The 27155-nt window shown below is 39.7% G+C and overlaps 2 protein-coding genes and 1 pseudogene across 2 annotated transcripts; 1 reads left to right on the plus strand and 2 right to left on the minus strand.

Moving 5' to 3' along the window:
• Nucleotides 1–2549: 2549 nt before the first annotated feature.
• Nucleotides 2550–5736, minus strand: LOC148732209 (adenosine receptor A3-like). Its single transcript, XM_088758904.1, has one exon. The coding sequence runs from the start codon at nt 5330–5332 to the stop codon at nt 4361–4363; it is 972 nt and encodes a 323-aa protein (XP_088615030.1). The 5' UTR covers nt 5333–5736; the 3' UTR covers nt 2550–4360.
• Nucleotides 5737–10075: 4339 nt separating this feature from the next.
• On the plus strand, nt 10076–10846 carry LOC148732210 (adenosine receptor A2b-like; annotated as a pseudogene).
• A 2850-nt stretch (nt 10847–13696) lies between these two features.
• LOC111333833 (exocyst complex component 5) lies at nt 13697–27094 on the minus strand. Its single transcript, XM_022939456.2, has 20 exons — nt 26942–27094; nt 25861–26103; nt 25294–25488; nt 25083–25147; nt 24757–24785; nt 22995–23104; nt 22725–22769; nt 22151–22294; nt 21786–21865; nt 21539–21649; nt 20472–20570; nt 19267–19414; nt 18635–18743; nt 17708–17831; nt 17152–17238; nt 16382–16490; nt 15547–15703; nt 15304–15362; nt 14617–14718; nt 13697–14250 (listed from the first exon to the last, which is right to left on the minus strand). Exons 1-20 carry the CDS (start codon nt 26963–26965, stop codon nt 14164–14166), a joined length of 2127 nt encoding a protein of 708 aa, XP_022795191.2. The 5' UTR covers nt 26966–27094; the 3' UTR covers nt 13697–14163.
• Nucleotides 27095–27155: the final 61 nt, after the last annotated feature.

Here is a 27155-nt window from a genome sequence, read left to right on the forward strand (position 1 = left end):
TGGGGAATACGTTCCCATTTTTCCCATTGGGTTTTTTGGGTTTTTGGGTTTTCGTATCAGGCGGCAGCACACTAAACGTTTTAGCCCGAGAGGTGATGACTAATTGTTTACTACTCTGTGTAACTTTGTCGGATGTCATTAAATACTCGGGCTCCTAGTTCGGGCTGCACACCCACTCTTGTGTATGAGTCGTGAATTTAAATAGGAAATCATCATCATAATCGCAACCACTACAATAATAAACAGTGAGACAACCCACCTGCTGTGGAACATCTGTAAGTGGTTTTAAAGAGACACTATCTGATCAGTGGTTCGATAGAAGACAACATCAGGCCCGTGTCGCTTAGCTCCCAGATGGCGAAGCTTACGGAAGGGTTCACCTTAGCAAGAACCCTTCCGGATGTGACGTGCGAACTGGACCCGAAACAGTTTGCAATTGCTAGCAAGTCAACATGCCATGCAATTTGCTACCTTCTTCACCTCGCCCTTGAGGCGCTGGACAGTGGGAACTGCTGGGTTAGGTTCTTCTTTGCGGACTTCCGAAAGGGCTTTGGTCTGATGATCATAACAATCTGTTAATGAAGCTTAAATCCCTTAATTTACACCCCTGCTTAGTTAGATGGCTAGCCGCCTTTTTACTTAAGAGATCGCAATGCAAGGATATCTGATTCATCGTCTCCTTGTCTGCACCTTAACGGGGAATCCCTCAAGGGACGAAATTGAGTCTGCTACTGTCCGCCATTATGGTCAATGGGCTAGTCAAAGATTGCGGCCCTAAAGCCAGATACGTGGACGACCTCACAGTGATGGAGGTTGCTCCTCGGAACTCGCCGTCAGTCATGGACTACATTGTAAATTCCATTCAGGCATTTGCCTCAGATAATAATACGTCTCTTAACCCCAAGAAGTGTAAATCTATGGCGGTGGACTTTCTTCACCATAATAGCGTGGTCTGCCCTCCCCTGGTAACCGGCGGACCTGTAATTGAGTGTGTCAAGTCGTTTAAATTTCTCGGGGTTTATTTATCAAGCGACTTGACATGGGGGGAGCACACGGACTATAAAGTTAAGAAGGCCAACCGCAGGCTATATGCCATCAGAACGCTCAAGCGCTGTGGAGTGACCCAAGCTGACATTGTCGGGGTGTACTGCACGCTCATTAGGCCTCTTCTGGAATATGCGACACCTACGTTCGCCAATCTTCCACAGTACTTGTCGCAGGCCCTAGAAGAGGTCCAGAAACACGCACTTGCTATTGTTTTTCCGAAGCTTGCATATCCAGATACGCTAGCTGCGTCTCGGATCGCCACGCTTGCGGATAGGTGCGAAGCGAAGAAGCTTGTAAGAAGCTTACACGTACCCTGACAGCGTCGAACCCTGTTTTCAATATTGTCAAAAGCCGCCTCGCTCAACCAAGTAACAAGTACAATCTCAGGTTTCCTTCTACTAGTTATGTGAAAAGCACAAAAACTGACCTTTTTGGAAAGTTTGTAACGAACAAGTTTGCCACTTATTTAAATCAAGATGTATAAAAATCCATCATTAATTATTGTATTTTGTAAGCTTACTTCCATGTATACAATTTGCTGACTATACCTGTAATTCAGATGTTCTGCAAGGGGTACAAATAAACAAACAATATAAACATTACTAGAAAAGAAAACCAATAAAATACCCTTTTGATATGTCCTTCCAGAAAGACAGATTAAACATTGTCATTATTAAAAAGCAAAACAAACGAGGAATGAGTTTGTCCTCGTCGAAATGGCTATACCCTCTGATGAGAAAATTTCTATTTAAGCATCAAGAAAAAATTTCAAATTACAAAAACATGGAGACAGAAATTGCTCGAAGGCGGAGGCAGAGGTGGGTGCCCTTCCAGTGATAAGAAAAGGCTCTGAGAGGCAAACCAGGAAACTCTAAGAAATTTCAGGGAATTCTAGAAAATAGCGCTGGAAATCTAAGAAACAACTCTAATGGGAGCAATGCGCACTCTCCATATCAAACTCACGGGGTACAAATAGTCTCTTACTGAATTTCGTGACCACGCCCACTTCATCAGCCCACTCAAATCGAGTGCGATTTTTGGATGTTATATCATCTTGCCGACTCTCTGTATAAAAAGTTAACAATGTACCACCGAAATATTGAACTATAATATCATGGCTTTCCATTTTTTGTATTTTCGTACTACAAAGTAAAGTTTTTCCCTCGTCATTTTCACCTTTTCCCGAGCGGGTCCGTCAAAATTAAGAAGGCGTTCGTGGTCAAAACAAGACCGAGCATGGAGTCTTGGGCGATTTCTCTCTTACGCAAGCGCAAATTGAAAATGTACCGCCAAAATCTAAGAGAGGAAAAAATTTCCTTTGTTTTGATATGTAAATTGTCGAACAAGGAGCAGATTGAACCTCGTCAAATGGCTAGTCAAAACAGCCACACCTTCCTCCTCTGGGTCGTTTCCTGTTTTATAAGCGTGAAAGCAGTGGGAGAAGAATCGGGTAGCTCGGAAAGCGCTTCACCATCGTTTACTTACGAGATAAACAAGTAAGATTTGTAAAGTTATTTTCCGAAAGAGTCGGAATAAATACATTTTTTTCAGGTTAGATTGCTGTTTTTACCCTAAACGTCGTCCAATAAATTTTTGTTGCAGCCTACTAATCTATACAATTTCGAAGGAAAATATTCAGATGCTTCACCGTCCCCGAAGGGCGTTCTGTCCTGGTGTACCGGTTCACAAGGGAGTTACCATTGTTCTTTCTTTGTTTAGGAGTTATCGGTTAGCTATTGTGTATTGTTTGGTCTTTTGTATTGGCTCTTGTGAACCGGTACACGCGGACAGAACCCTGAAGGGTCTCCACTCATCGAAGCGTGTACTGTAGCCAATGTAGTGAATTTTCACTCTCTTCTTGGGTTTGTCAACCTCCGTGACTTCAATATCATACAATTTTGTATTTTTTCTCTGTGGAATGACCTTTTTAACAGGGGTGTATGCTGAGTATTCGTTGCAGAATCGCTTTGGTTCTCTTATTTCTCTCTTTGGCTTGTCCGCCATTTTGAAAATTTGCTCAGGAGGGCATCTGGGTTAGCGGCCGCGCCAGGCTGGAACCGACAAAAACAAATGTCCATCGCAGTGGGGAAACAGTTTGATATGGAAAGTTTTTATCCATGAAGTGAAGTGAAAGAACAATATTCCAGCGCCCTAAGACCAAGTTTTGGTCTTAGCTCTGAATGCATTCTTTAAAATTAAGAAATCATGACTTTGTGTCTTATTCGATACTGGAGTATAGTTTCTATGAGCGAAAACCAGCCGCGTCGCGGGCTGGGAGATTATAGCAACACGCACGCACGAACAAAAGAATGCCTTAGTATTTTACAAGCGAAATTACGCTGGATCAAGCATCGCTTCATCAACCTTGTTCTTTGATAACAAAAAGGTAGTGGAGAAGTAAACAAAAGCGAGTCATGTCAAAGACGTCTGTAGACCAAATATCTGATGGATGCAAAAGACTACGAGATCTATTGTATTTATTCGAAGAACTCATTTTCATATTGAAAGAATCTATAACTCATGTTGGCCGCTACTGAATGTCCATCAAAATTTCTTGAAAAATGTGGAACCTTTATACACCTTTAACAAACGGTTGCCATGGAGATTTAAGCATAATATTGGTACAACAGGAACTGATTCGCAAGAAACGTTGCGTTTTAATTATACATGGGGTCTTTATTGTGAATATTCTGCATATTTTGTTACTTTCTTAACGAAAGCTAACAACATAATTGATCTTTTCGAAGTTAGTGCTTTAGTCTTAAACATCAATTTTGCAAAACTTCCATTTTGTCTCCTATCTTGTGATGACTATCGTCTGATCGTTCCCGCCATGTATATTTGATTGAGTCTGACTTTACATCGGCGCAGAATCCACTCAAGCATTAGCCTGCTGTCTTAGTGATCAAGAAACCGATTCTCTTTATTATCCACCGTTAAACAGCTTCATTTTTATCCTACCAACTAATTCTTTCGGAGTCATCATGACAACATTACTAAGAACAAAGGATAACAAAACAAATATTTTTCCCCGTTCCTCATTCACAAACTGTACTTCGTAGTGTTGGTAAATCACTAGTCTGTGGTATATAGTTAATACGTTGTCAGGCATACTAGTCGATTGAATTATGCCGAGCGGAAAAGTCACGTTCTCCTCTCCTGGACTCGCCACGAGTATAGAAAGGTTTCAACCCGGATCCAGTTCACTCCTCGTCGTCATTCTTTCCTTACGTTCACAAGTACACAGTACTGTATTATGTCGTCAATAAATAGAGGTTTCTTCTTTAAACCTTGATTTGAAAACTAGAAAAAGCTAAGAGTTTGACAGATTACAGCAGTTTAATTGTCTGATCGCGTTCTTTGTTGCTTGTTTCACGTCTCTGATCCTCCAGCAATAAAGAATCGGGTTCAAGGATGAATTAAAGTAAAGAATCGTGGCTGCTAAATATATACAAACCATTCGGATATTACTCTTATCCAGGAGTCTAAACCAGTTCATTACAGCCCCGACAATAAGGGGAAGATAACATAAAAGAAATGCCAGCTGCAGCCATGTTATGGTAGAAACAGTCCTCTTATATCTCGCCCTGTTGACTGGAATTTCTCCTTCGCTTGGCGGTCGTGCTTGTTGGTCGAGGCTCTGTCTTTGCTCTATATGATAGCGGAGACAGAGATACGTCTTGATATAAGAGGTGACAGTGGTTAGAAAGCATGTTAGCAGTAAGAAGTTGATTGCCATCCGATGGGCTCTCGAGCCCAATTTCAGTCCATTGTTTATCGGATCCGAGCAACCGAACAGCAAACTCAGAAACCAAAAGGAAATTATAACAGCACGAACACGCCTCTTTGTAACAACATATCTGTATTTCAGCCCCAACAACAACACGAGAAGTCTGTCCACACTTACTGCGGTAGACGTTAAGGCGGATAATGTACCCAGAGTTAAAGTCGTGGCGATTGTTAATTCTTCGCTGTAGTGAATAAACTGCTTGTTACTATTTGTTAATGCACCCGTAATAGTTATACAGAAGAGCGGTTGTGAAATAAGACCAGTGCAAAGATCAGAGACAGCGAGACATCGAAACAAAAGTTTTGTTGGAGGATAAATGGAAGTTACTTTGTGAATAGCAATAAGAATAAGAGAATTTCCCAGTGATGCAGTAATGGAGAAGAAAATGTTCAGTCCTAAGAGAGATGTACAAAATCCTGTTAGTGTTCTACACGTAGAGTGTGATTCATCCCTCTCAAAAGTGACATTTTTATCCCCAGTTGTAACGTTCGCCATGCAATTTGAATCGAGAAGCCAGTTGTTATCGGCAAGCTGTTTGCGGTGAAATATTTATTCGTGAGTGAGTCAGGTGGATGCTATACACGCCTTTTAGCGATCTCTGCAGGCGTTAGTTTCTGGCTTGCCAAAGTAAATATGCGGATCGTATGACTTCCAAATATGGTAAAAATGATAGATTCACAACAAAAGCTGAGAAGTTCTGGTCCACTACGTGTCACAGAATCGATGATTCATGAAGTCGCAGTAAGAATTTTAACGAATAGAATTATATAATTTAGCTTTTCTATTTTAATTTAGTAATATTATTTCAATTTGATCAAATCTACTTCACCTAGTTTTTGTCTGTGAAATTAAGATAACTTTAGAGTCGCTAAAATTAAAAGCCCTCTAAAATCGAGGTTTTTTTAATAACCGTTCATCTGATCTGCATAATCATAGAGAATCGAGCCAAGTTGGAATGTTTTACCCAAGAACTCCATATACTCGTGTCACTTAAGAAATTGAGAAATATTCTACTAAGGAACGTTTTTCCTTAACTTGCTGAAACAAGTTGCAGTTTCCCTTTTATCAAACAACAAAAGTATAATTTTTTTACCGACTTCAGCGTGCGTCAGAGTTAAAATTGATAAAAAAAAAAAGATCCCCGAGGCAAGAGAGCAACGCGTCCTATAAAGCCGTAGGGTATTAATTTTTTGCGTGCGAACTTTCGCTTAAATTTCAATCTTTTCAACACGGCATTTTGCCAGTATGTTCTCGAATTTTTTAAATTACAGAAGAATGAAATTGGATCAGTTATTGATAAGTGATGATGGGATAATATTTCCTTATTCCTTAACCCTTTTCATACCATGAAATACCTTATGGACACCCCCCTATAACCCGAAATTAATGATGAACAAATTTAGGCGGGTAGAACATCCTACCAGAGTCCGTTATATGAAATACTCCATCAGCTAGACGAAGCATTCTGAAGAGAAGAAATAATTGTGTTCGTTGGAGAGGAGAATTTGATGTTATCATGTTTCGTATTTCCGGCTCAGTTCATTGTTGCTCTTTACAGCTGTATTCAGTGGCATCTGTTTCGACTTCACAACTGAATAGAAAGTGTATTTGAGGAGCTCCTTTTTGTACCATGGTGGCAAATGCCGAATGTCCATCAATATTTCTGGAAATATCTGAAACCGTTAAACATCTTTTACAAACGGTTGCCATTAGAACTTAAGTATAGAATTGAGCAAACGGAAACTGATTCTCAGGAAACATTGCATTTTAGGTAGACAAAGTGTCTTTGTTTTAAATAATCTGCATATCTATCGAAAAAAAATCAAGAAAACTGCTACTTTCTTTTGCGAAAACTAACTGCAACAAAATTGAGATGTATGCAGTTTCTGCTCATTGCTTTACTCTCAAACATCAATTTTGCAAAACTTCCATTTCTCTTTTGTTTCTACTGACCATCCAGTATCTGATCGTTATCGCCATTACCGCCGCCTGGTTAGCTCAATTGGGAGAGCGCCGGACTGCTGTGCGGGAGGTCGAGAGTTCAATACCGGCCGGACCAACACTCAGGGTCTTAAAAATTAACTGAGAAGAATATGCTTCCTTTCTTTAACATCAAGAAATGGTTAGATATTCTAGTCTTCTCGGATAGGGACGAATAAATGGAGGTCCTGTCTCCTGCAGGGTTAGGGGCAGGAGACGTTAATTTCCCACGCACGAGATCACTGTGTGATGGATGTCCTCCCCTGGGGTGGGATGGGTGGGTAACAGCGCTTTGGACAATTATTGGATTTTAGCGCTATATAAATAAAGTTATTATTATTATTATTAATAATATACCTGAAAAAAATTCTCAGTTCTGATTTGTTAAGATGAATGCAGTTTTCAGTTAATTCAGTGCAGAAGAGAGTTAATTCAGTGCAAAGAAAGAAACAAACCAGACATTCTGATTGGTCAGAATGATTGGTCAATGTCAATGTCAAGGTCAATGTCACTTGCAGGGTTTGAATAAATTATTTTTGCACGTGATGCGCGCGCTTTTCTTTTGAGTAGTTATGAGAAGCTACCTCGTATTATTTCATGTATATTATTAATAGATAATCACATGATTTTCTCGTGCTATTTGGAATAAATAAGCACTTGCAAATTTTTTCAAAGACCACAAATTGCACTCGCCCTTCGGGCTCGTGTTAATTTTGTTAGTCTTCGAAAACATTTACTCGTGCTTATTTATTCCAAATTGCACTCAAAATCATGTGATTACCTATACGAACAACTGACTATGTACCAGTGCAGAATGCAAGCATTAGCTTGTTTTCAGTATCGCGAGAAAACAAATCTCTTCATTATCCATAGTTAAACAGTTTCATTCTTATCCTACCAACTAGTTTTAAGGTAAGAGCCACTCAATCAGCCTTATTCTGACACTTTGACATTTATCAGTTACCCGACGTTTTTACATTTATTCTTAAAAGTAAAAACGTCGGTCGAGTTACCAGGCTAATTTTAAACTGACGGAAAGTAAAATTATAGTTCGGGTTCACGGGAAGGTCGAGTTAACCGAGTCTGATGTAGCGGATAGTAAATGACTGAAAAAATCCAGTTAAATGTAAGTTAAAAAGGGATCTTGCTCGAGTCAGCGGGAGATTTTATAGAGCGGGATTCTACTGTATCTATTGCTCTAAATTGTATATAATTTGCGAAGGCTAGAACATGAATTAGAGTGAAATTTGATAGGCACGAGAAAATTTGCAAAGATAACAACTCTGATTGCAAGAGCCTGTAAAGCGAACGCAGTTTGTAGTCTTTAAAAAATTAGCAAGTGCTTAATTTCATAAAACTGCAAGGGAAATCATTTCATTGCTCTCATTTACATCTTGAAAGCATCACAGAAGGTCAAGATAGACGGAACTTTGACAGCACGCGCGCTATTTGTAACTTGTACTCATTACATAGAAAATACACTCGTTTTTAACCAATGAGACACGCTTTATTGATTTCATTTTAGATAGATAGATAGATAGATAGTTTAGATAGATAGTTTATTAGTATATCGAACATGGCACTCCGTAGACTGAATCGCGTTACAATTACTTAGAACTAGGAATAAATGAGTTCCAAATACAAATTGAAATTATAATAAAACCATAAATGCGAAAAACTCTCCATATATGACTATGTACAAACTAGTCTAAAAAAAAAAAAATTATGTACACATACTTGGAATAAAAGTGTTCTTAAAACGATTTGTATGTGTACGGGGCATGGCATAAGCCTTGGACTGTCTTAGATTATATCTGTGTTCTCTCTTAGAAGGTAAGACAGGCACGAGTTTGTGATCCGGGCATGACGTGATAGACTCGAAAAGCTTGCTACACAGAGCCACGCGTCTCGCGTGCAAGGTTACTAAGTCGAACCTGGCCAAACACTCGAAATATGACGCATAAGGACAAATGATGGAGAGCGCTCTCTTTTGCACTCGTTCAATGTCGACACTAAGATACTGTGGGAGCAAGTGATGGAAAACTGGCGCACAGTACTCTAAAACAGATCTTAACACGGTGCAATAAAAATTTATAATGTCGCTCAGTGGAACGTTGGCGCGCTTGAGAAGAACAATAAAATGAAGGCGCTTGTTCGCTTTCTTAATGCACTCTGAGATATGTTCGTTCCATTTTAAATCTGAGCTAATAGTGACTCCTAGGATTTTAGCACTGTTTGATACTGATAGTTCCTTGCCATTAATTACAATTGGTGGAAAATTGTGAGTGTTCTTTTTAAAGTCAATGCGCATCTTCTTGCATTTATCCGCGTTCAGTTCCATCCTATTTTCGATCGACCACGCCTCAACAGCGGAAACTGCGCTTTGTACATCACTGGTCAAACCTCGCGGTATCGTTTGGGCGATAGTCGTGTCGTCTACATACTTCCAAGTGAGCGCGTCGACCTCAAGATCGTTGATCGTTAATAAGAACAACCAGGGACCAAGCTTGGTCCCATGTGGTACCCCGGCGGGGACTGAGCCCCACTCTGACCTGCAGTCTGATGACAACCTGACATGTTTTCATTGCTAAGAATGGAACAAACAAGAAAGAAATATATTAAAATGACAAATTTGAAGGAGACTTTTTAATGAACATAATTTTGACAACCCTTCGCAGAAACACTTTTCGTGAGCTTGGTTTTTTTACAGACGTAAACATTATAAAAATTGCACCGTTTTAATTGCTCGTTACTCACAGTTTTTTAGCTGGTAAAGAAGATATTAGATGCGAAATTTCTCTTTTTGAGTAGAAAAACATTTCACAAGGGAGCACAGCGAATGAGTGTAATCAAAGTTATCACCTGTTGCAATATAAATCAAGTTATTCAATTTGCTCTCTTTGGAAGTCATACAATCGAAGATTCTTCACCGCAAACAGCTTGTCAACGATATATGGCTTACTAATTTAAATAGTATGGCGGACTGGGATTAAAAATTTTATGCTCAAGGCGGATGAATCACGTTTCACGGGTAGAGAGTACAAACAGGTTTGCACACTTCTATCGTAGGACTGAATATTTTTCTCTCTTTCTCCGCATTTCTGGGCAATGATGTGATCCCTATTGCTCTCCACAAATTGACTTCAATCGTGTTAACCTTGTAAGTCACAAGATCATAATTTCTCAAGCAAGACAGAACCCCGTATTGGCAGTTGTCGTTCAAAGTTGTGTATAATCATGATAAATTCTTCCCTAAAAACAGCTCTCCAACACTGACTGGCACACCAAATAGGATGGTGAACTTTACAGACTTCACAGTTGTGGATGGAAATTTAACGTTTCGGACAGAAGAATCGCACTTCATAAACAGAGCTTTAACAGGTCTGCACGCTTTTCTCGTGGGACTGAATATTTTGCTCTCCATCTCCGCATTTCTTGGCAATACTCTGATCCTTATTGCTCTCGACAAAGTGACTTCCATTTATCCACCGACAAAACTTTTGTTTCGATGCCTAGCAGTCTCGGATCTTTGTACTGGTCTCATTTCACAACCGCTCTTTTGTAAAACTCTCACAGGTAGAATAACAAACATTAACCAGAAGCTTTTCGAATACAGCGATTTCCTCAATACTGCCACTTCGAGTACTCTGTGTGCAGTATCTGCCTTAGCATCAACTGCAATAAGTGTGGACAGACTTCTGGCTCTGTTATTGGGACTGAGATACAGACATCTTGACGGTAACATTAAGGCGAGTTCGGGCGGTCATATCATGTTCTTGGTTGCTGAGTTTAGCGTTGGGGGCATTATTTTTACTCGGTGCAATGAGCGTTGAAATCTCCGCAACAACATTCCTCTTCTTACTACTATTGTGTTTACTAGTCACTGCCTTCGCTCACAGCAAAATTTATTTGCTTCTTCGCCATCAACAAAACACACAAATCCACCTCCAGCGAGCACAACAGCTAAACGAAGGAACAATTGCAATGCACATGGCAAGATATAAGAAAACTGTGTCCACTAAAGCATAACTACAATTGGCATTACTGGTATTTTATCTTCCCTTTATTATTACGGCTAAGATACTAGTGCTTGGAAAACTATACGACAGTTATGTCGGAAAGGCATGTTTTCGTTCATCACTCACGATTCTTTATTTTAATTCATCTTTCAACCCGATTCTTTATTGCTGGAGGATCAGAGAAGTGAAACAAACAACAAAGAACACGATCAGACAATTAAAATGCTCTTATTTTTCAAACTATATTTTGCCAGCTCTCTGATTTACCTTCACATTTTTTAGCATTAAAGGCTCTCACTCAAACACATAATTCTACACTGTGCACTTTTACACTTAAAGAAGAAGAGAACGACGTGGATGAAGAGAATGAACTGGATCCGAGTCCAAATGTTTGATTACTCTGACACAATAGCCTAATCTAGAACTGTACTCACGGGGATCAACCACGCACGGTTGGGCAAGATATTACAGAGATTTAGCACCGCATTTACGCGAAACGTGAACGGCACGAGTGAACACGTGACCTTGTTTTTCCCGCCATTTTTTCAGGTTTGCCAGTTGCGCTTTGCCGTTTCTACGTGAAGGTAACCTGTTTCTGTAACCTAAATCTGAAACAATACTACGCTTAGCCGAACTAGTGCTCACACTCAATTGTTTTTCATTCGGGGACAACTTTTTCAAACAAACCAATGGTGTAGCCATGGGTACCAAAATGGGACCTAGCTATGCAAAACTTGTTGTAGGTTTTGTCGAACACCAATTTTTCAGCCAATACAACGGTTCCAAACCTGAACTCTACGGTCGCTACATCGACGACTGTATCGGCGCCACCTTCTCTACCAGAGAGGAGCTGACTCAATTCATAACCGCAGTCAATTCTTTTCACCCGGTTCTGAAATATACCTGGGAAATTTCTGATAATTCTTTATCCTTTTTAGACATCAAAGTTTCAATTGAAGGCAACGGTTTATGCACTAGTGTGCATTACAAACCTACAGACTCGCATAATTACTTGTTGCATTCGTCTTCGCATCCATCTCACGTTAAGAATTCCATTCCTTTTTCTCAGTTTCTAAGACTTCGTCGTTTAGGTAGTGATGACTCTGATTTCCACCACAAATCAGAGTCAATGTGCCAGTTTTTCGATAAACGTGGTTACCCTGATTCTGTCGTTCAAGCGGGTTACCACCGCGCCCAACTTATTGATCGACATTCAGCACCACAAACGTCACAAAAGGAAGATTCCGACCGCATTCCATTCACTCTCACGTTTCACCCTCACAACCACTCAGTTAAATCCATCATTCTTAAAAATTTTAAATTACTTCAAAACCATCCAGAGACAAGCACTATCTTTTCGCAGCCTCCGCTCATTTCATTCAAACGCGACAAAAACATAGGCAATTTTTTGGTCAGAAGTTCTTTTCAGACTAATGACCAACCAGGCACTTTTAAATGCTCTCGTGCACGATGCAAAACGTGTCCTTTCATTCACAACACTGAGAAAATATCGGGACCCAAACCATCCATTGAGATCACCGATCACTTCACGTGCACCTCCACCAATGTAATCTATTGCATAACTTGCACTTATTGTAAAAAGATTTACATCGGCGAAACAGGCCGAAGACTAGGTGACCGATCCCGAGAACACCTTCGCGACGCGGAGAGGAATGACAAGGACACATCGAAACCAGTCGCTAGACATTTTAATTTACCTAACTATTCTAAGCAACACATGGCAATCTGCGGTCTTTCCTTACACTTGGGCAGCACGGAAAGCCGGAAAACTCTTGAACAAAAGCTCATCTTTCAAACCGGCAGTCTAAATCCCACAGGTATCAACGAACGCTTTTCATTCCACTAATTTATTCGTGTTTTTCTCGTGTGTGTTCTCGCCAATCACGTAGCTCTTTTTTTTCTGCCTTTAAAAGCACACACAACCCACAATTCCCCTATTCGCTCCGACGAAGGGCCAACGCTTGAAACGTCAGCTTTTATAATCGTAACGGTGGCCAATTTACCATCTCAACTTTGTTGATATATTCATATTATTCTGTTTCGCATTTGCCAATGTACGTAAGATTTTCTTCACTTTTTCTTTTACAGAGTAAAGGTTAATCACCGGAAAATGGCACCAAATCTATCTCTTCTAAGTCATTCAGGGGCGCCTCATATCCACCATGACGTGAGCTTACGCGAAGCTAAAGCAACAAGGTTCACACTATTTTACGTGAAACGTGAAAGGGCAAGCTGACGTTTGCCGTTTCACGTGAACGTGGTGCTAAATCTCTACTAATGGATTGACTATCTCGTCGACGATATTGAAAAATTTAGGCACTATTCTTCAACATTTTTAGACACCTTATACGCATGCGCCATCCGTGAACCAGCTCCTTTACAAGAGGTCCAACAACCTTTCTTAGAAAAGACGCCGTAACAAACGGTTACAATGGAAACTAACAGATACAGTTAGCAGAATAGAAAGTAAAGAGAAATGTTTTTCGTTTCTCATGAGCGTGGGACTAAGTAATATTTTCATTTTCCACGAAGAAACGATTTTCAGGCCTTCAGAACTTGCGCTCTGACGCTCCATCAATGAGCCACAGAGACCCTATGATACCCAAGCGTATTACAAAGTTCAACTGATAAAAATATTGGTTGTCGGCAAATTTGGTGTGTCATTCATACAGAGAAACTTTATTTCAAATTCTTAGCTCATTTTTCTGAAAAGGTCAAGAATTGCTTAACATAATCTCCTTTACCAAAAACTATCAAGGATCTCTGGGCAGAAGAGCTCTGCACATGTGTTTTGTACTTTGTACACTTCCTGCCTTCCAAACAACGAAACAAAAACAACTTCAAAACAACAAATTTTGCGTAGTCGGAGAACCAGAGCCGTGACGGTAAATCATTCACTTTTCCACTTTAAATTCAACTCTACATTCATATGGGTTGCTGAAGGTAAGTTACGGCTACACTAGAGACGGTTAACATGTCAAGCTACAAAGATGAACATAGTACTGGCAAATAAAAGTCAAACAATGAAAAGCCAGCGGTCAGTTTGCTAGAAGACCTCGAAGAGAGAAAGGGGGGGATCCTGGAAACGAGGTAGGGTGCTGAAACGAGACAACATTTGTCCGGGGAAAGAGACAGGCTGAGATCTACACTAAATGATTCGTTCCCACGTTCCAGGGTGTCCATGAACTGAATGCCAGTCTTTAGATCATCTTTTCAAAGTATCAAACAGACAGGACTCTTGGACTAATAGTATAGAATGGACTAAGAGATCAAAAGGAAGAAAGTTGCAGTTGTCCTTGGTGAGGTTCACATGAAGTGCTTGGAAAGTTTGGCTGTTCTGTAATCAACCCGAAGTTGTACAAACTGTTGTAGAACAGCTTTGTCCAGCGTTGCCTAAATCAAAACAGAAGAAATAGCGGTAAGTTTGATGTACTGTATTCAAATAATGGTTGGGCATCGAGCTTCCTCCCAATGGAGGAGTATATCCTGCAGAAACCATAAAAATCTATCTCCGTCTTTAAAGAGCGAATTCAAAAAATTCCCTCCTTACCAAGTTTAAGAGATTCCCGAAGGGTGACTTAAACGTTCGAAACTGCCTTCAAATGAGCTGAAAAGTCAACTATTAACACTACCATTACCCTTAACCTACCTCTGAAGTTAAAAGCAAAAACTAAACGGGCTTCAGGAGGACATATCAGAAGGGTTATGCGAATTTTTTTAAACCAAATCGAAAACAGCGTTGTTCATTCACATTCTTACCAATTGCTCCTCTGAACAGACTTGTTTCAGGTTTTCTGGTTGGACGACTAACAAGTTGGTGAGCGAGTATAACTTGTCGAATAATTTGACTAGCAGGGGGATCTGACGAAAAGTAAAAAGGATCAAAATTGGCATTAACTACACAGGGCTAGGTTGTTCAAAACGAAATTAAGTAAAACTAATCAATAGAGGGTAAATGTGAAGTTTTGAGTTAGTTTAGCAGCTTCGCACACAACCCCACAATTTCGTTCCAGTTATCTTCGTTCAGATTTCTCTCTCGATAAAGCCCCTTCCCCTCCCTCCTCCCTCCTCCCCCCCCCCCCCCCAAAAAAGTAACTTGCCCATAACCCTTTTAAACACAAGGAATCGAAATCAAGTCCTAAGTTTACTCCTGGTTTAGCCCTTACTGTCGTTCAAGAGGGTAGAATTAAAAAAAGCGCATTCGACTGCACAATGCTATATAAAATTATATGTCAGGACAACAGCTCTCCTCAAAAACAGTCATTCTTTGAGGTGTGGAAGGCTAAGAACACTGTAGTGGCCAGAGATTAAGGCGTCAAAATTCAGATCGAGTAGTCGCTGTGTACGTTTTTGACAAGGTAGTTAAATTACCCTCACTTCAATCAAGAGAATAAATGAGGTCAGAAAAGCAAACAAACTAACAACCGCGCGAATATTCTGAATTACCTCGAACTTCTTCATAATGCTCCTGTACTCGCTTATATCGCATATCGCCACCATTCCTCCTAAAAAAACACACGACAATGAACACAAAGCTATCTACAGTAACCATGAAGAGTGTGTGTGCGTGCGTGTATGTATGTGTGAGAGAGAGAGACCTCGGAGCGTGTGAAGCGTGCTCACCGATCTCAGAGAAGCGTGAAACGAGCATACGTGAAACGAAACGAGCATAAAACAAACAATGTTTACCTATTGATGTGTATTGAAACTGTTGCAGATGTTCAAACACCTGGCGGTGAATTCGTGTGCCAAATTCAGTGAGAACGGACTCCAAGTTCTTTCCATCCATCGACTCCCGGATGAAGGTCAACTGAGAATAGATGAATTCACAAGTCTTGGCACACGCCTGTCAATATAGATTAAATAAACGTCAATAACATACGAGCAGATCAGATAAAACGTACCGCATTTAAATATAGATCCTTTTCATTGTCGAAAAAGAAGTACCAAAGATGTGAAAACAAAGACGTTTGCACCAAAGGAGACTGACAATCACTTTTTTTTCATTCTGTTGCAAAGTTTGACCTCATTCACACAATCTGCAGATCGCTGAATCGGACTTGATGCAATCAAACCACACGGGTGTCTAGAGAACAATGTGAAGGAACGTTTTAAGGAGCGGCACGACCAACAAAACCTCACTACTCTCCAATCCCAAAGATCAAATTGTATTTCACACGAATGGAAATGAGTGCATACGTCTGAAACACCATAACCCTTAACACTGTAACATCATTCTGCATATTCTCCAAACTGTTCTCTCTACATATCCTATGGTGCTGACAAGGAGAATTGGGTTTACAAACGAGAACGAATTCAATTTGTCATCATTTCCTTTATTCTCGTGACCTTTTTAAGGTGATGTTGTTAGCAGAAATAAGAAGCCAGTCACTCTTACTCTTGGGGGGGGGGGGTGGGGTGGGGGTTGGATAGGATAGGAGGTTAAGGGTGACATAGCCTTTAACCTTTCTCTTATAGCTATGGATGATGAGTTTACTTTACAGCTTTGATAATAATTCAGTACCGATGTCCTCTCCACAAGTCCTACTCCATGTTCTTCAGGTCTGAAATCTGATTTCTTCTGTTCTGTTGACAAAATGTTCTTAATCCAGCCCGACATTGACGCGAGAATCCTGCAAAACACAGAGCAATGAATGGCAGTTAAACATAAAGCTCAACGTCTTTTCCAAAATGTATCAATTCAATGCCAAGCAAACAGCAAAGGAGAAAATAACTATCACTTTGGGGTCCCCTATAGCCTAGGAACTATGATGTTAACAGATACGGCGTATATGGAAGCACGAAAAACTTTCAAAACAAGTCGGAGGGAGGAGGAGGAAGTAAAATACTAAGCAAAGAATATAACATACCTTAACTTCACGAGAATGAACAGTTAAACTCGCTGAGTGTACCATTCTAATTTAGCAAGGTTATCAGATCGAAAAAGTTTCAGTATTACTATAAGTTGAGACCGTTTTCGTCGCCATGGCGAGGGGGAAAACTTTTTTGCGACTTGATTTGCGGTGTGTGTCGAAATGAAAGCTTATGGCACATGATACATTCGTTCTAAAAGAGAGGATACTCTGAAATTAAAAATAAACTCGGAGACATTTCATGTATAATGACATTCGATTCTCGAAACTCGAAACCCGAAACCCGAGCCTCTAAACTCTATCCACGATCTTCGATTGTTTCTAGATGATCAAATTTCGTGTCGAGACTGTCAAGTCAAAAATTAGCGATACTGTAGTTTACAGCGTGGCCTGTACCGAAAACGAAAATACACAAACCTACCGGTCTATACCAGAGTCCAGTTTGCTTTCCATCATTCCCATCACTTCTTTCTTCTTTCGGACGCAATCGGCATAAACTGGAGAAGATCTGTGCAGAAGTTTTCATAACGTGATCACGAATTTTAAGAGACGACATGAATAAGTTTTATGCCAGGCAGCCGTTTAAGTTGAAATGTGGTTCAAATGGTAAAACTAGTTTAATCCGTTCACAAAATTCATCTGTGCCCCCATTGCATTGGTTTTGCTTTCCTTCACTCTGTGATTGGTCCAGAAGACTCGCGCCACTCTCTCGACCAATCAGATGCAAAAGTAAAACTAATCAAACTTGCTCGCTCGCGTTTTCCCGCGCTTTTGGCAACTTGCTTTGTTTTTGCTTTACTCCGCTCTGTGATTGGTCCAGAAAACTCGTGCCAATCAGATGCAAAACTAAAGACCAATCACGACCTGGTCGCCCGCGCTTTAAGCAGTTTAATTGCTTTTACTTTGAGTTCTCATTAGCCCTTCGGGGGCTTTTCCTTCCTTCAAAAACTACCCACAACAGTGTACAATATACTTACGCCACTAGTCCTATCACACAGTCCGTGAAATGTTTCTCAAAAAGATGAAAGATGGCATTCGCTTGCTCAGACACTTTGAAAAACAGGCCCTCTGGGGGTGACTTAGGTTCTGCCGAGGGTATTGCTATCGATTAAAAAAAAATCGGTGATAAGCTCTCAATAAAAAATTGAGCCAAACGTGACCTAACGCAGTAAAGCCATTACATGAGACGCTTCCTAAAGAAACCATATAACTCTTGGCTCCTCCACTAAGAGGCACGTATGAAATTAGGACACTGACCACGATCGCAGAGAGTAATCTAACCTTTCGAAAAGTGTCTTGCTCAGCACCGCGTGACGTAAAAGACGCCGTATCCTCTTTCCCCACCTATTAGTTTTCTTTTTTAACGATTAGGAGCCGCACATGAAAGTATTAATGATTTTCTTGTACGAAAACTATGAGAACAGTTGTTTGAGAACTGACCGATGAGGTTTTGGTGCGCGGCCAGGTAAATTTTCGATCGGTTACGTTACTCTTTGTAATATCAAAACGCAGTTAGGTATTAATTCTCTATACGAACTATGGTTCCATCACTTAACGAACTGTTTGAACAATTACGAGCTGCCTACAAAGGCATCCTTAGCTTAAATAATTTTCGTAATCGCAGAAAACTAAAAGAATACTTTTTTGGTGAAAAGTGGTTTGATTGGCGTATCGGCCAAGGTACATTCACAAACGCGGCGCTCACAGTACAATTTTTCGCATATTCAAAGAAAATATACGAATGGTTAAGTTAATCCGGCTTTGGAATCACAAAAGGCAGTAAAAGTGTTTATGTCAATTATAATGTATAAAAACTGATTTCTAGGGCACAGTTCTCCTTTAACGGAAAAATAATGTACCCAGACCCAGTTAACCTTTCGTAAATAGTAAGCTTAGTAAGATACCTTGCAAGGTGACGTTGATTGCGTAGTCAATATGCTCAATACAGAGATGATAAAGCAGCTTGAGATAGATTTCTACTCCATTAGCTGCTATGTCAGACGGAGAAGACAACTACGAGAAAAACAGTGTAGATCAGATTATAGTATACTGACTGGGTTCGTAACATTCTCCCGAAACAAATTTCCAGGATTTCCAGGACTCGGATTGATTTTTCCAGGGCTCCAAATTTCACCTTAAACCCTTTCCTTCCCAAGCTTTCAAAATCAATTCTTCTTAGGGTCAAATTCTGAAAGCTTCATTACTTGAGGTAAGCAGATTTCCAGGACTATCCAGGACCTGCAGTCTTTATCCAAGACTTTCCAGTCCTGGGAAATGTCAAGGACTTCCCAGGTTTTCCAGGACCCCTACGAACTCTGTATGTGACAAAAAAAATTCAAATATTTGATCAGCGAATCATTCACCGTATCATTTTAGAGGGAGTTTGAGACAATGTTCCAGATGTGTGTTGTTCGTCTCTTTATCTACTACATATCATACAGTGATCAACATTTTCTTCTCGTGCTAGTTTCATGAGAATAAGAACAAAAATCAAAACATAACAGGACAAAATACAAGGCCATTTTCTCATCCTCACCAGCTCACATCTTTTCAAAGCCATTTTGTTTTCTTGCAAAAGACTAACGGCCACATCTTGAGAAAGAAGAGTATTTTCCTTGGTGGATTCCATGGAATTCGCGTGCATTCTAAGAGGTATCCTTTTAGAAATTTCCGTACTCAAAAGACTGAAAAACAAAAAAAAAACAGAAACCGGAAAAATATTATTGAGAAGAATGTTAAGAGTATTTCAAGACGAGAGTACATTAATGTTTTAATTCAAATTTTTAACTGGTGTAAAAGATCTGGGAAGAGTGAGAAAGTCAAATTTTGGACACATTTGAGGACATCTTTTTTTTTTTTCAAAAGCTTACGTTACTCTTTGGAATCTTAAAAAGTGTTCGGCTTCAAATCATTTCATGAATGCTTTAAATGATGACGATTGAAAATCAAACGGTTTCAGGGGATCAGTCTCATTGCAGTACAGGCGTTTTTTTTTTCCGGCGAGCGAAGGCATGTGTGAGGCGAGCGAAGGCAAGTGTGAGGCGAGCGAAGGCATGTGTGAGGCGAGCGCGATAAGTGAGACACGCATAAGAGGAGGAAGTATTGGATCAATTAAGCAACAGTCACGTGATAACAAGTTCGGGTTAATATTAAGTTACTGACATTGATCGAATACTTCCTCCCTTCACGCGAGTCTCGCTTCTCGCGCTCGCCTCACGCATTCCTCCGCTCGCTTAAAAAACGTAAAAAATTACAGAATAGAAATATTTAACCTTTTGTATACCAAATAAGCTTGCCTAAAAAGTAAAAGCTTTCGGCTAGACCTCTAGCCTTGATCACTTAGTAACCTCGCCTAAATCGGCGAGATAAACGGATGCGTGAGTTTGGGTCGGGGCACAACTATCCGGTTACCTAACCGCTTTAGGCGAGGCTACTAAGTGACCAAGGCTAGAGGTCTAGCCGAAAGCTTGTACTCTTTAGGCAAGCATATCCGGTGTACAAAAGTTGAATTATTTCTATTCTGATTTTTTCCCGGATATATGAAATTCCTAGATCCTATTCGTTGCAAAAAATGACGCCTGCTCTGCAGGGCTAGCTCCAATCTTCCCGCTTCAATTTTCCTCGCTCGCACCAGCTTTTCGCTAGTTCCCACAAACTGAATGCCTGAAAAAAGCTGAATTGATGTTTACAAAGTAAACATCAATAATCAAATTTAATAAAGACAACAGGTTACACGGGTACCTCGCACCAGTAGGCCTGTCCCTTTTTTCGTGGTTTATAAAATGGTAGTACTTCTCCAAAATAGCAGCTGATTTCTCTGACAGGAAGGTTACCTCTGTCCTACGACACAAAAGTAGTAGTGTTATGTAGTAATGTCAAGTATTGCTTATGTTGTACAGTATATTTAAACAGCAAGAATCAAGAGCTTCTACTTTAAGGGACTCTGAAAGAACTGTAAGTGCTCGATTTGTTGTATAATTTAGACTACGAGCAGTCCCTGCGTTTCAGCAAAATCTGTTATGCGACTAAAAAAAAAAAAAAATGAGTGAAAAAATTTATGTAAGCGTGCAGCACGAACTCTGGGAGTGAAGCGTACGAAATGGCCCTCACTCCTAGAAATCTGCGCGGCGCGCTAATATAATTTTTTTTTTCCCAGATCGATTCTTTTTTACACGCGCGACGGACTTCGCCGAAAACGAGGAAATGCTGAGTCTACGTACAATTTTACGACAAACCTTTTTAGGCATTCAGAAGTACCCTATGGGAACATTGTCTTCAGAGTTTTAAAGGCTGATAGTTTTTAAAGAAACTGTTTGGGGTTGCGTCGGTGAAGGAAACGAAATAATTTGGATATATCAACAAAGTTGAAATGGTAAATTGGCCACCGTAACGATTACAAAAGCTGACGTTTCGAGCGTTAACCCTTCGTCGGAGCGAATAGAGGAATTGAGTTGTGTGTACTTTTAAAGGCAGAAAATGGAGCTACGTTATTGGTGGGAACATGGCAACGAGAAAAACACGAATAAATCAGTGTTTTTTCTCGTTGCCATGTTCCCACCAATAACGTAGCTCCATTTTTTGCCTTTAAAAGCACACACAACCCACAATTCCTCTATTCGCTCCGACGAAGGGCTAACGCTCGAAACGTTAGCTTTTCTAATCGTTACGGTGGCCAATTTACCATTTCAACTTTGTTGATATATCCAATTTACTTCAGAGTTTTACACCGGAGCACAATTTTAGCAATGCTTTCCTTTCACTGTACGTGGAAAAGTGACCTACTAAACTGGCTGTTAACTGCTACCTACTTGATGTACGATGACAAATATTCACCGAACAAATTTTTTCTAAGTCTTTCCAGAAAATTGGAATCTGATCCAAGTTTATATCCAGAAAGTTTTTCTCCAAGTTTCTTGGACCTGTATATGCGGATAAAATGAAAAAAGATGTCAAGTTCAGCAGAGCTGGTCAGAACAATCTCACTTTTAATTGCTGGTGCAAGAACTACAGCGTACATGGAAGTAAAAAAAGGACAAATAATATTGTGGTCATTACCTTTCATACAAGATCTGAAGGTTTTTTAGTGATTGTTCCTTGTCTGAGCCATAATTTCTGAGTGTAGAATCCACATGTTTCTGCCAAGAAAAATCAATCACTGTTATCAATGAAGGGTAAATGAGGTTGGTTGATCATGGTAAAATACTCGTAACTATTCCAGGGATAAACGGAGCTGAAAAAAGTAATAGAAAGGCTGATAACAAACAAAACTCAACTTTTAAGCAACATGTACAAATCAAATTACTTGAAGTTAAAAGAAGAAATTAATGATTCTAAAGATTCTTTTCATTAGTTGGCAATCAGTTTTAAAAGATATAACAGGTGGGGGAAAAAAAGACATCACGAACTACAATTGTTTATACCTTGAGCACATCCTCATGAATATTCTGCACTAGTTTTCCCATTACAACTTCAGCATTATTGCCAAACACTTTGTTAACCATGCTGTGGACTCGTTCACAAAGCGGGATCACATCTTTAAATACATCAGAGGACAGGAACTGCCCCTTTTGTGGAACAAACATAACATGAGTACAATAAAACCTGCAAGGGCAGATTTCATTTCCTTTCCATTGGATTCTTAAGCAAGATACCTTACAGCATCCAGTGCAGGCCCCTTGTTAGAGGAGATTAATGCTACAAGCTTGAGCTCATAATCTGTTCTCCAACAGGCCATGTTTGATTTAGAATTAGGGTAGACAGTGATGGTGAAGGGGTGGGGAAAGATGAGAAGATTTCCTCACCCCCTCCCCCCTCCACTCTTCCCTTCCTCCTGAAAGTCCCTTACCCCTTTGGTACACATTTCTTTCTCTCCCCAGCTTTTAAAATATAACTAAAGGAGATCTTCTGACATGGTGATTTTGTAAATGAGCTTCTCTATAACTGAATATTAATAAAAGCCATACGATATATGTATCAAGAGATACCATATTTTACCTTTTGACTTTGTTTGATGAAGGAATCAATACACTGAGAGTAGCCCTGTGAAAGAGTTATTCGTTGGTTAGAAAAATTCCATTCATCACTTCACAATTCATATTTTAAAAAGTCTTTTCCAAAGAGAACATTTTCAAAAAGTATCTTTTGCACAAACTGATAGTCAAAGGCTTGAAATGAGGATAAAAGCCCTTGAGCCACCAGTAACTAAAAAACCACCAAAAACAAGGAAAAAATGGTTGAACAGCCAGCTCCTGTCTCACTACTCACCTTAAAGGGAAGCAGAGTCTCTGCACATTCTCTCATACCACTGACGTTTCCCTGATGATGGGCTTCTTCAAATTCTTCAATCAAAGCTACTTCCACTTTATCATGGCAGTCTGTATGTATAAATCCTTAGTTACTAACAATTTTAACTCCATGAAGTGATTGACATGTAACTTCTTCCTATAATACCCATATGTAGAGGTAGTGGGGATGCTCAAACTTATCAGTTAGAAGTTGTCATCTTGATCTAACACCAAATTCTTGTAACTTATTTACATGGAAATGTGTAGCAACAAGAGGGGAGAATTGACAATCAGTCCTTAGAAGTAAAATGGCTAACATGTATCAATACTTTAAGTGATCACACGTTTCAGTTAAAGTGTTTCTGGTTTGAATGTTAGATTGTCACTTTAGTGGCATATTGGATATCATGTTAGAGAGGGGAAACAACAAATATTTCAAAGAAACAAAAATTGAATTACTTGACATCTGCTCTCCTGTTTGTGGATTTGGGTGGATATTTTCATTTTACTTAAACAAGATGTTCTCCTATTTTTCTACAGATTAGAATCAACAATTAAAGCTGATCAGGAAAGGTAAGCAAAAGTAGAAATGACATGGTATATTTGTTTCACACCAGCAGGTTGATATTGGACCCAAAGAGCCCCATTGGTATAGTGATTAGAATAAGAATAAGTAAAAATTCTTAATTTTTACAGTTTGCCACTGGCATATTTCAAACTGGCATATTTCAAACAAACTAATATTGAAAAATATTGAACTATAATTATAGGATCTCCCTGGAAACTAGCAGACTTAAAACAGGCACACGCTATAAACTGCATCTTATATGGATGGGTAACAGCCAGGGCTCGACACTAACGGTAGCCAACTAGCCCCAAACTAATAGAAATTCAGTTTTGGCCAGTGGTTCTCGATTTCCACAAGCCAGTTTGGCTAGTAATAAAACTGAAATTGTCAGAATATCTAAGATGTCACTAGCCACTTGGCAAGTTGAAAAGTTAGTGTTGAGCCCTTAACAGCCCAGATCATATTATTTTCAAGTACAGTAATGGTTTTGTATTGAGGGGGGCATGGTGGGTTCTGAATACTGCAACACCGCAAACAAAATAGAACAAACACCGCATTATCACAAGAAATATTATCAACACACCGACACTGCGACATTAAAAAAGTCTCAGGATTTACTGAGTCTGGTTTCACTCATCTTGATCACGTGCTGGTCTCTGGTTGGCCCATAGTGCATGTGGTAGAGGTCCAGAGGTCAAATAGGGGCCAAGCAGCTACTATTTATTAAAGATTAACTTGGATGTATTGCTCATTTTGTTTGATGGGTTATCAAAATCTGCTTTTTTTTTTAAGGGTTGAAGAACAAACTGTGACACTGGAATTGGTTACTGATTCCAACGAACACTGTGGGTTTGAAATGAAAAACATTGTACACTTAAGGTTTGAGATCACTCAAGGCTGTGCTCTAAGAAAAATTGAAGGGAGCCCAGTGCTCTGAAACTGTGAAATCCAGGGTGCCCAGCATATGCTTTTTATGAAAAGACTAAGATTCCTGATTTGCCCAAAAGCAAAAGTAAGGTGCCATGGGCCACAGGGTGCTGTTAGACCATAGCCCTGTCACTGCAACACTGCAATGCCAGTTGTCACTGCAATACTACTTTGAAAAACCAGTCAACACCAGAAACTCCAATGTCCCCCTCTGTGTAGTATATTGGCCCCTACATTGCATACCTACCTTTGATTTTCTTTTTGACAGTTTCAAACCTAAAACCAAATAAATTGTACTCAGTGCGGTCGCGTTAACTTTTTGGTACAAACAGTAAAAGCACTTATCATCTCTTAATGGTATGATCTCACTCAAATATCCATTTCTTGACATTGTAGAAAGGTAGCACATTCTCCTCAGTTATTTTAAGACCCCGAGTGTTGGTCCGGCCGGGACTTGAACCCTCAACCTCCTGCACAACAGTGCGGCGCTCTGCCAATTGAGCTAACCTAGAGGCGGTAATTTCTAACCCCTTATATCATTGATAAAAATGAGTCCTACATAATGTGTCCTACCTCTCAGAAGGAAGTTCTTGAGCAATAAGTGATAGCTTTTGTATAATGTTTGCTGCTTCATGAATCTGCAGCAAAAAAGGGGAAAAATTGTAACATTGATTGGCCACTGGAGTTTAAGTGTATTATTGCTCTGTGGAGCTTATTTTTCTACCATCAAGGACTGTCTGCAAAAATTGAAACTCATAAAAATTCTAATTCAGTAACCTCTTACCCTAAACTGGTCACTAAAAACAGTTGAGATATGTTTTCCTGAAGCAAACTCATCAAAATATTTCATGAGTTCCTGAGCCTCAATCGCTCGAGACCTTGGAACATTGATTCCTTCTAACTGGTCTCCCAGATGAACAACCTTGGTAGCAACATAGTTTATTCGGTCATCCAATTCTTGAAATAGGGAGGATGCAGTCTACAATGAAAGTTAATAAGTCGTGAATAAAGTGTCACTATCAAAGCTCATAAATCAAACTAGGTAGTTCTAAATGTAATTTTACCCAACAATATTTAAACAAACTACATCAGAAGAACAGTTTGATATCCAAACAAATTTCAGAATAACTCCTTACACCCTAATATTGAGATTCATATTCTCCATACTGTTCTCTTTACATTTCCTACCGTGCTAACAAGGAGAATTTGTTTGACAATCAGGAGCTCCTTTAGTTTTTGATCATTTCCTTCACTCTCTTGACCTTTACAATTGATTCAAAGTTGAAAATGTAAAGAGAAATTAGAAGTCAATCACTCTTAGGAGTTAAAGAATTAAAGCATTCACAAGTACCTTAAAAGTTGATTCTAGTTCTCGGGATTTCTGTTTGTGTTGTTCCTGTTCTTTCCCACAGAGTTCTTCAAGTTTGTTGATCCTTCCTTGCATCTTTTCATCAAGAGCTGTCAGTTCTTTGATAGTTTTTTCAAATACATCACACAAAGTTCTAGGGTCAAATGTATCAGCTCCGCCCTTTGACCCTCCACCATCCACAGTGCTTGCCAGACGCTCCACATATTCAGAGGCATCAAACTCCCCCTAGTGTTTGCATTGGAGCAATGGATTTTACGATGCTATGTACTAGACTGATAACTTACATCTGACAAATATCGGTGCATCACCGTTGATAGCAAGATACAGTGTATTGGCTCAAAAGGAAAGAGTATAACTTTCAAAAACAATAAATGTATGGTAGTTGAAAAGTTTTGTCATCGAAACAAATGTGACTTGTATGACCTTCCCATACACTTGAAATGGTCATTTACAAAACAACATAAGATAAGTTGCCGGCATTTGAAGTGGATCTTATTACTGGGGTCAGAGGCATCGATGACATGACAGATAACAACATTTGGTTTGTAATCAAATAAAACAAATAGATTTCATGTTACAGTGGGTCTATACAGCAGCAGACCACAGACGACAACAAAATGTGGTTGTAGGAACATCATTGACACGCTCAGCTGTACCTCATTTGCCACTTTGGTTCTAACCACATTTAGACACCATCCGTGATCTATTACTGAACGGACGCAAAGCAGCTTGGAATCTGTTTGTTAATCAGTAAAGTCTCACAAAGGGTTAGGTTGGGGATAAACAAGTTATTTCCTTTAAATATTGGAAATAGGGAAGGAACAATCAGTCTCTCCCCCTTTTAGACCAGGAAGAACTAGGATGTATACTGAACTAATAGTTTTGAATGTTGAATGCAAAAAAACTTTTCTAAGGGGCAGTTTTGGAAACCATTTCCTTAAAAAAGTAAAAAAGAAAAACCTTTTGACATCCGAAAAACAAGAAGGTGACACATTCAGTAAGTTCATCTCTACAAGCTTTTAAAGCCTCTAATAAAGCCCGGTAGAATTAAAATACAACAAACCTCAAATTCTTCGAATGAAGCCATTCTGGAAAAAGAGATGTGAGGAATTTACGATGCCAACATATCGAGCACTACACCGCCTCTGTCCGCCATGTTTGTTTTCGGGCGCCGCGATCGACTGGTTCTTAGTTTCCCTCGCAAAACCTGGAGGAACGCCTCGTGGATTTGATAGGTGTCAAAGTTAACACATTTGGCTGATTTGTCAAGATAAAAT

The sequence above is a fragment of the Stylophora pistillata genome, chromosome 4, assembly GCF_964205215.1.
Source record: "Stylophora pistillata chromosome 4, jaStyPist1.2, whole genome shotgun sequence".
Classification (NCBI taxonomy): Eukaryota; Metazoa; Cnidaria; class Anthozoa; order Scleractinia; family Pocilloporidae; genus Stylophora; species Stylophora pistillata.